Raw genomic sequence first — 9,316 nt, forward strand, 5'->3', positions numbered from 1 at the left:
TACATGGAGAAGCAAGAAATAACCTATTGTAGCTAGATCCAGTGCAAAGGTAGAATTTAGGGCAATGGCACATGGAGTTTGTGAACTTATATGGCTAAAGCGATTAGTTCAAAAGTTAGGGTTTGCTGCAAATGATCATATGCGGCTCTATTGTGACAACAAGGCAGCTATAAACATTGCTCACAATCCGGTACAACACGATAGAACTAAGCACATCGAAGTGGACCGGCATTTCATCAAGGAGAAAATAGACTCCGGCTGTATTTGCACTCCTTTTGTGAAGACAGGTGATCAATTGGCGGACATCTTTACCAAAGGACTTTCTTCTCTCCAGTTTGGTACCTATTATGCAAGCTGGGAATGCATGATATTTATTCTCCAGCTTGAGGGGGAGTGTTAGAGTTTATATGTTGTAAGGGTATTTTAGGGACTAGTTAGTTTACTAGTTGCCTTATGTTGTAATTCTCCTTTTTCCCTTTTGCCTCCCTAGGGAGGAGTATGTAATTTGTTCTATTCTCATTAGTGAAGTAATATAGGTGTGTGAGAGACATTCTCTCTAACACACAACTTTCCCACCGAATTCTCTTTCTCTCCATTTCTTCATCTTCTTCTTCTATTTTCTTCTTCTTTCTTACCTTACATCCATTACCTAAATCTCAACTCTTTCAACCGACCAACCAACAATAAGTCCCCTTTTCACTCCAGTGTTGTCCCTAAAACTGTTGATAAAAGAAAGTCCCCTATGCAAGAGAGTAAAAAAAGCCAAACTTGTTATCATTGCAACAAACCTGGCCATTTTGCTAAGTTCTGTCTACAGAAAGCACGACGTGCTAATCTTGTTGTAGCTGAACTTGAACCTGATGATGGTGTTGAAATCAACACTGGCTTACCCCTTGATGATGAAGATGAACAAGCTTTTGAAAGCCAAGAAAAGGAGCTGGAGTCTCATGATGGAGTCTCATGATGTATATGTTGTACATCGTATCCTATTGGCTAAAACACAAGGTGAGGATTGGCGAAGACAATGTATATTCTATAATAGAATGGCCTATGGACCCAAAGTAGCCCAAGTTATTGTGGACAACGGTAGCTGTGTTAATGCTGTCTCACAAACTTTTATTGTAAAGGTCAACCTCCAAGCTGAGAAACATCTTCAACCATATAAGGTATCCCTACTCAATGGGAACACTATAATGGTTAATCAAAGATGTTCGGTTCCCCTTAAGTTGGGTTCCTATGAAGAAGAAATCTGGTGTGATGTCATCCCTATGGGTATGACCAATATCCTACTTGGTAGGCCATGGATTTACGATAATGATGTAGCACTTGGCGTCAAGAAGAACCTTTGTTCTTTCATTTTCAAAGGAAAGAAGATAATCTTCAATCCAATGAACCTGCAAAATCTGAAGTCACAGAGCCAGCCAGCCAGCAATGCACCAATCCAAAAGTTCCATAAGAAGCTGTAGAAAGGTAACTCTGGTGGTGTTAAGCTTCTAGCCTTACCATGCCGGGAGTTTGTAAAAACAAGTGCTGAAACAAGTCTTGTCTTGGCCTTGGTAACAAAAGCAAATACCCCTATTCCCCAAAGTTACTTATCCCAAGCCTATCCAGGCTCTTTTAAAAATCTGTAACAGAGTTCTAAAACCAAGATTCAGTTCGAATTCTTTGAGAACTTTCACAAGACTGAAAGTAAGCCCCAAAGCCATAAAAATCTGTAACAGAGTTCTAAAACCAAGATTCAGTTCGAATTCTTGGAGAACTTTCAGAAGATCGAGAGTAAGCCCAAATCTGAATCATTAATCAATGGTTAACCAGAAACCAGAGACCTATTTCTAAGTAAATAACATTACCTGATTTCAAAAATCAAGAATTGAATGAATTCTACGAAACCGGAAACAACAACCAACCCTTATCGATTTCCTTGAAATCAGGAAGTAACTAGCTGATGAAAATAAGGATCAGTAGACCTTATCTCTGATAAATTGAGAGAATTAAAGAAATGAAGCATCAGAATAATCGACAATTGATTGAATTAAAAACCCTAGAAGCTTAACCATTAACCCACATGTAAGCAATAGACCATCACTAACCATGAACCATGAAAAGGACCATTGCATACGCAAAAGCCAGGACAGATTTAATCAATTCCTTTCCAAAACTCAATGAATACCTTACTTAGACTATGACTTACTAATAAATGCGGCCAAGAAGAGTAGAAAAATGACATACAAAATATCCAGGGGCTAAGAAGAATAGAAAAATGACATACAAAATATCCACATCAATGAGGTTCCTTTTCCATGTTAAGAATAGTTGTATCAGGGGTATATATGTACATAACCCCTCTTTTATGTATTCTTTGTATCATTTGTATAAAGCTAGGGGCCTGTGTGTAATTATATATTCTTGTCAATATAAGCATGTTAGTCTCTAGTTTAGAGACATAACACATTACCCCCAAATCGTGTTTGAACTCTTGGCTCTCTTGGAGCTTCTTTCTCCTTTCTTCATCTACTCTAAAACCTAACATTCCAAACTTACATTGACTTGAATGGAAATAAAGAAACCTAACTGAATAGAAGACCTTCATGGATTGACAAGTTTAACTGATCACAAAAATAAAACAAAACTCCCTAACTAAAGCTACAGGTAGGCTGCTCCTGCACCACATCTCTCAAGACAACCCCCTTGACAGCCAACAGATCTCCACTTCTGTCATGCACCTCTTCTTAAATTTTCATTTCTTTTACTTTTCTTCTTTCTTTCTTTCTTTTTTTTTTTTTTTTTTTGGGAGGGGTGGGGTTGTGTTGTACCAGTCCTCTCTTCCAAAGTTATCACTCCACTGAGGTTCCCATATCTCTATTCATTTGTGGCTGCACACAGGAGCTAATCGCGAGTATTGTTTCTTAACCCTGCACATCTAGGGCTGTAAACAGCCTCTACCTTTTAGCTGAATAGGCTCTAGTATACCCATATTACCAAAGCCAATCAAGAAAGGAAATCCCTTCCAATAGGCATATGAACACTACATAACTACAAGCATTGTATATTTATATTGAACCGTTGAACAGACATACGAAAATCAACAACATAGTTCACAGAAAAAAAAGGACAGAAGAATAAATATATGAAGCAAGGTCTACTGCCTATTGAAATAATACCTGTAAACGAAATACGAAGGACAGATCACTTTGTTTAAGGTGTTCCTGCAAATTAAGCAATGAACATTGCCATAAGTTTCTTCAAGTTAAATTACAGAAATGAAGCAAAATAAGATAAAAACATTGCCATAAGTTTCTTTTTTCTCTTCTCTTTTGGTAATGAAATTTCTATTCACCCAAAAAAAAAAAGATGAAAATCTTTCATGCATAATCCGTGTTGAGAGGCCACTCAACACAGTCTGGGCTTTTTAAGCCACATAGAGGGCATCTTTCGTCAAACTGCCCACTGGATGAGAAGGGACCCTCTTGGATTAGCTACCAGTCAAGTTCCAGGTTCCATCTCTTTATATGGTCCACAATGTTAGGACTTATATCCTTGTATTTTCAACAGTCCAGATGAAGTTACCCTAAAGCAGCTAAGTTGAAATGTCAACCTATTCCCATACATTCACATCCCCATGTGGAAGAAGTTGATTGGGTTGAAACTTTCCAGATTGAGATGATGAAGATGTGGACAGCATGTTCAAAAAATTTGAATGTCAAAGGAGCTGCTATGTGGCAGATACTTGGGCCATGTTGAGAGGCCACTGAACACGGGATCATGTGCACAAGCCTTCCTCAAATAGAGTATTTTAAATAATTTGGTTCATTGGACAGTTAATTTGCAAACAGATGTAATGATTCAACATTACCGATCTAAATATGGAAGTCCTCCAAAGAGTTGTGAAATTGTGAAGGCCCACATTACAGTAAGAAAAAAAAAATTCTTCTCCCATTTAAGAACCAGAACTTTTTGAAATGATAAATGTTATAGATGTAAACAGCAAAACTGTTGCACCAAAAAGGTTACAGCAGTAAAAAGGTCAACTTCTAAATTTTGGAGAATGAATGGTATAGTATTTACCTGCCCAATTAGTATCTCATTCAACTCGCTCATTGAAGGAGTTCTTTCAACAGCATGAACCTAACCAATCAAGTTAATGAAATGAAGAAAAATAGTGCATTTAGAAAATCGTGAAAAACTAAAGTGATGTAAAATAGACGAGGATATGATGAGAACAAAGCAGTGTCAGAGATTTCCGTTCCTAGGTTCCAATTGGACTATAATTGTAGATCCAATTATCCAATTACGGCAGAATATAGTACTGTGTAGGTGGGGCTATTAGTTTTAATTCTCTATTTCTTACTTATGATTTGGTGTGTTGCTCACTAGTATTAATGTGATTCATCATTAGTTTAGCAGATTTTTTTTTTTTTTTTGGTAAGAATATTAGTTTAGCAGATTTATAGGGAACAAAGTACGTAAGGAATTAATAATTATATTAGTAAACAAGGACTGGAGCCTCAACCATTTCAATCCAGTAGTCTAACAGGCAAGGAATTAATAATTCTATAAGCAAATTTTAAAGTGAGACTACATGAAAATCTACCATCCAATTAGTTCCGAATGTTCTGATTGTTAGACTGGACAGTCCGGTGACAGTCAAATGTTTTTGGCCTTGAACAGCTATGACCTAGAACAGGGTCATCAGTTTCTAATAGTTGGCAGTCCAGTTGCCCAGCTCAGCAGTCCATGCAAACATGGTAGATCCAATCCAGGGATTGAAAGGGCAAGAGCAAGTTCTTTTAAAATAACAAGAAGCATATTCATCAAGGCAATATTTAACTCTTGATGATTAATGTTCTTATCACTTGAGATCACAAAATGAATTTTATTAATTTATCGTCACACAGCGATAGACAAAGCCATAACACAGGACTGAAATCATATGAAGAGGTGCCTAAGTTTCTAAACAAACATCAATGAATTTGCTAAGATAGGGCTCAATATTTTAAAATTTACATTGTACCTCCGTGCCTCCAGGAAAGCAGAATGACAGAAGATCCTTATATTTTAGTGGTAGTTGTTTTTCTGGAGGGTATACAAATAAAACCTGAAAAGTACAAAAAAGATGAACACTTCATGTCTCATTCAAATTTAAATTAATAAATGTAAAGAAGTATCATGTGCATGGAAGAGAACCTGAGGTTCAAGGTTAGGTTCTACACGAGCTAGATTCTGGCCACTCAGCGAACCTCTCAATTTGCCGGAACTTTCAGACTTTCTGGCAAAAATCTGCCGTTGTAGTGCCTGAATATCGGAGTTAGGATGAAGACCAACAACAACCATGCTCTCAAAAAGCCTGGATGGCTGTTTCACAGATCTTTGATCCTACAATATATTAATTTGACATTAACAGTGAATCTACAATGAAAAAGCTTCATATTTCATTTCATTCAGGCCACTTTTTTGTGATACTAGCAATGGTCCAAATGACACAACAGGGGCAACTTATGACAGAACCATAATTCAATGTATCGATTATAAACAAATTCAATAATCTAGAAGAAAATGGAATTAGAGTAACAAAGGCAAAAAATTTATAAAAATAGATAAGAAAAGTGGGAACTGTGACAACAAACAATCCATCCTACCTATATTAGAGTTTAAGATTAAATGAATAAAATGAATGGAAAGCATACCAACAATTGCAATTGAAAGCTTGCCCATTGACGCTTTTGACTAGTTAGAATTTCTGGATTGTAATTTCTTTTTTTAACTTCCGGAGGAGATGAGAAGCCTTTCAAGACTCTTACAACTTGCCGCTGCAGTTTTCTAAGTTGGCTATTGCTATCATCTTTCGATGAAAATATTACAGATGGGCGTGGTGAATGGACAGTAGTGGCAGCAGCAGCTGCAGCCGCAACAGCTCTAGCAACATCCTCAGTTGTCTGCGTGAAAAAGGAAGCACTCCATCCAGGGCTACCGGAAGTTTCGGTGTTACTCATAATGAATAAAATGCCTGTTGCTGCAAAATCAAGCATTGACACAATTTAACAACAAATTGGAGTTTGTTATACACAAACTGTCACAGAAAAGATTTTTCCATTGGATTACAACAACCCAATAGCAATCTAACCTAATACTCCTTCATAGGAAATCAACAGGTAGCACAGGTAGCACTCACAAAAACAAATTTATACTGAGTAGGAGACAATTAGGCCAGATAATTCAACAGGTCACAAAACAACACATAAACAAAGCTCAAGAAGTTATCATCTGTAAAAGAAACGACGACATCATTTCATTTCTCAATGAGTCCCAGGCAAGATAAGTATCTCTTACTGCATACTAGCACAAAGAGGGGCCTCAAAGTTGAATCTCAAAGAGAAGACTAAAACCTTTGGCAAGCATGTGGACCATCTACCAACATTCACGAACAAGAAAAAAACAATTTCACGAACATCTACTAACATTCACAATGAAACAGGGAAAAAATTAAGTCATGTTTGATAACAAATGCTTTCAACAAAATAAAAAAAAGCACAATACAAGCCTATTCGTAACCTACATGGAAGCACTTTGATAGGTTCAACAAATAGTACACAATAAACAACTATGTAACATATAAAGAACAGTATCTCCACAAATCATATTTTACAATTGAAATCTAATTTCAGAATTCAGTAGAACTGGAAGCTCAGTTATGCACTAGAAAGGTGGTTCAAGCAATACAAATTTTCATGTTTCAAAACCAAAATTACTTTCTGATGCTTGCTAAAGTGGTAAAGCCTAAAACACTATGATAACTGGATACTTCAAAATAGAATGAAATTATAACCTTCTGGACACTGGCATATGCATAGTCGACAAAGCAACGCCTAGGTGACAAGGCATGCTTTCATGCCCATGGCTAGATGCCCATACGTAGATGATGAAGGCAATAAGCCTGTAATGTGGAAAACATACCAGGGATATGGAATAATACCTGGAATCTGGCAAATGTGCGCTGCAATATGGTACTTGACAACTATGCCAACATGGCACCAAGCCAAGTGTCTAGCACATGCCCGATAAAAGGTTAAACATAGAGAGAGAAAACTTTAATATATTTAAAAATTAAAATAAATGCCGTGTATTGAACAAGTCCCTGAATCCTATTATAACCTTCTGGACACTGGCATATGCATAGTCGGCAAAGCATGCTTTCATGCCCATACGTAGATGATGAAGGCAATAAGCCTGAAATGTGGAAAACATACCAGGGATATGGAATAATACCTGGAATCTGGCAAATGTGCCCTGCAATATGGTACTTGACAACTATCCCAACATGGCACCAAGCCAAGTGTCTAGTACATGCCCGATAAAAGGTTAGACATAGGGAGAGAAAACTTTAATATATTTAAAAATTAAAACGAATGCGGTATACTGAACAAGTCCCTGAATCCTATTAAAGGTTCCACCTTGTCCAACACCCACACCCTTATCCTATCATAGGCTTTATTTTGTAGACAATAGTATGAAACAATAAGGGATCATATGCACCTAAGAATGGTCAAATGACAACAGTTTCTCACAATATCATGAATTAAATTTCAACTTTATATTTGTTCTTCAGCATCCGACACAATAACCAACACAAAATGAAATAAGTGATAAGACTCAGGATAAAAATCTAACACTCATACATTAATTTGCTTGGCATATTCAACTTCAGAAAGCATTGGACGAAATAACCAAAGAGATTAAAGCATACAAATGTTGTCACAAGATAGAATAGCATCTGACTTTTCATCCTTCATCATACAACTGGACACCCAAATAACCTCAGAAGGAAGGTAAAAATGAAACTTAACCCATGTCCTATAACTTGTGGATCGATTTCAACCATATCTGCTAATACCCTGGTCCAGCATAAGTACATTCTCCCAATAGTTCATAGTTCACGTGAGATGGCAAAAAAAGAGTAACACCAAGGCTCTCATGAAGGAGCGTAAGCTTAACCCCTCAGATCAGCTTCTAAGCAACAAGATTCTAAATAAAACAATATAATCTGAAACAACTTCCCCTTTAGAATGAAAAAAGAAACCATGGTCTAAAACATCTGACACTATCTAACCAGTATTAGAGACTTAAAAAGGAATCCCTCAAGTAAATTGGAAGTGGCTGACAGTAAGACATTCACACATTGAGATATTTCTCAACCCAATGAGATAGTGGCCTGTAATCAAGTGGTTCTATCCTGCGACCCTATAACACCCAGAAATGGGGGGGTTGAAATAGGAACAGTCAAAGGAAAGATTAATAAATTTATTGAACTTTCACTTATCAAAATTTTTTTTTAAAAAAAATTATTGAACCTTCCAGACCAGCATGCACGTGTTTGTCCGGTGAATCTTACAAGGACAAAGCCTAGGTATAGATATCTATGACAACAAATTCCAAGTACGAAAGTCAAAAAAACTCTAACAAATCGTTGGTCCTGGCTCCTATTGACAGCACAAACTTCACAGTACAGTCAAGACAATGACCATGTCATCCAAGCATTACAAGGATGGTACATATTCTCCATTTATTAGGCCTACAATGCTCCATCAAACTCCAATACTGCATAACCTAACTCAATTGTACACAGTCTTGACAATCTTCAAGCTCCATATAAAAGGGATGAAACAAAAGGCCTGCAATCCCATATCATTTCTTCATCTTCACTTAAAGAGAAATTTCCTTTCTCCCTTCACTCTGCACTTTTCACTCGTATGTACAACTGAATTGTTTTGAATTACTTCATAAGCAAATATTACAGACAAAACTTCAATCAAATCGATTCATGGGAGTTTATTAGAAAGATCGACCGACTCCCAAAAATCAGTACTGAGATATATGTTCAATTTTACCCTGTCTTGTAACAAAATCCAATCATCAAACCACCCAAAACCAAAGTTTCATCCACTTCTCAAGCTTTCAGCCGTGAGAAACAACCTCAGAACACAAAAACTCCAGTACAAAGCCATCTTCGGATAAGAAAATCCGAGCGTTACATAACAAGAAACTACAAAACTTGTTGGTATTACTTAAATTTAACTCCACAAAGGTCATTTAAGGAGAAATAAACAACAAGAACGCCTACTACTACTACTACCAGCAGAAAGATGACACAAGAGAGAAAAACTAAAAGTAAAACTGAAATTCAGAAAAGCACTTACCTCTGTGAAACCAATAAACAGAGTTAGAGCCAAAGACGAAGAGAGCAACAAGAGAAAATCAAGCTTAGACGGTCAAGAAGGTCATGGCGGGCGAAGCGTTTGTTCTGCAAGTGAAGAACCCAATA

The 9,316-nt window shown here is 36.9% G+C and overlaps 1 protein-coding gene across 1 annotated transcript in view; it reads right to left on the reverse strand.

Moving 5' to 3' along the window:
- The window catches only part of LOC122668844, an 86,187-nt gene extending 76,871 nt beyond the window's left edge, over nt 1-9,316 (reverse strand). The window contains exons 1-6 of the mRNA XM_043865394.1: nt 9,192-9,316; nt 5,685-6,010; nt 5,185-5,373; nt 5,012-5,095; nt 4,066-4,125; nt 3,162-3,206 (exon numbers count right to left, since the gene is read on the reverse strand). Of these exons, the coding sequence (XP_043721329.1) occupies nt 3,162-3,206; nt 4,066-4,125; nt 5,012-5,095; nt 5,185-5,373; nt 5,685-5,990 (684 nt within the window). The 5' untranslated portion in view covers nt 5,991-6,010; nt 9,192-9,316. The remainder of the gene's footprint in view (nt 1-3,161; nt 3,207-4,065; nt 4,126-5,011; nt 5,096-5,184; nt 5,374-5,684; nt 6,011-9,191) is intronic.

The sequence above is a fragment of the Telopea speciosissima genome, chromosome 7, assembly GCF_018873765.1.
Source record: "Telopea speciosissima isolate NSW1024214 ecotype Mountain lineage chromosome 7, Tspe_v1, whole genome shotgun sequence".
Classification (NCBI taxonomy): Eukaryota; Viridiplantae; Streptophyta; class Magnoliopsida; order Proteales; family Proteaceae; genus Telopea; species Telopea speciosissima.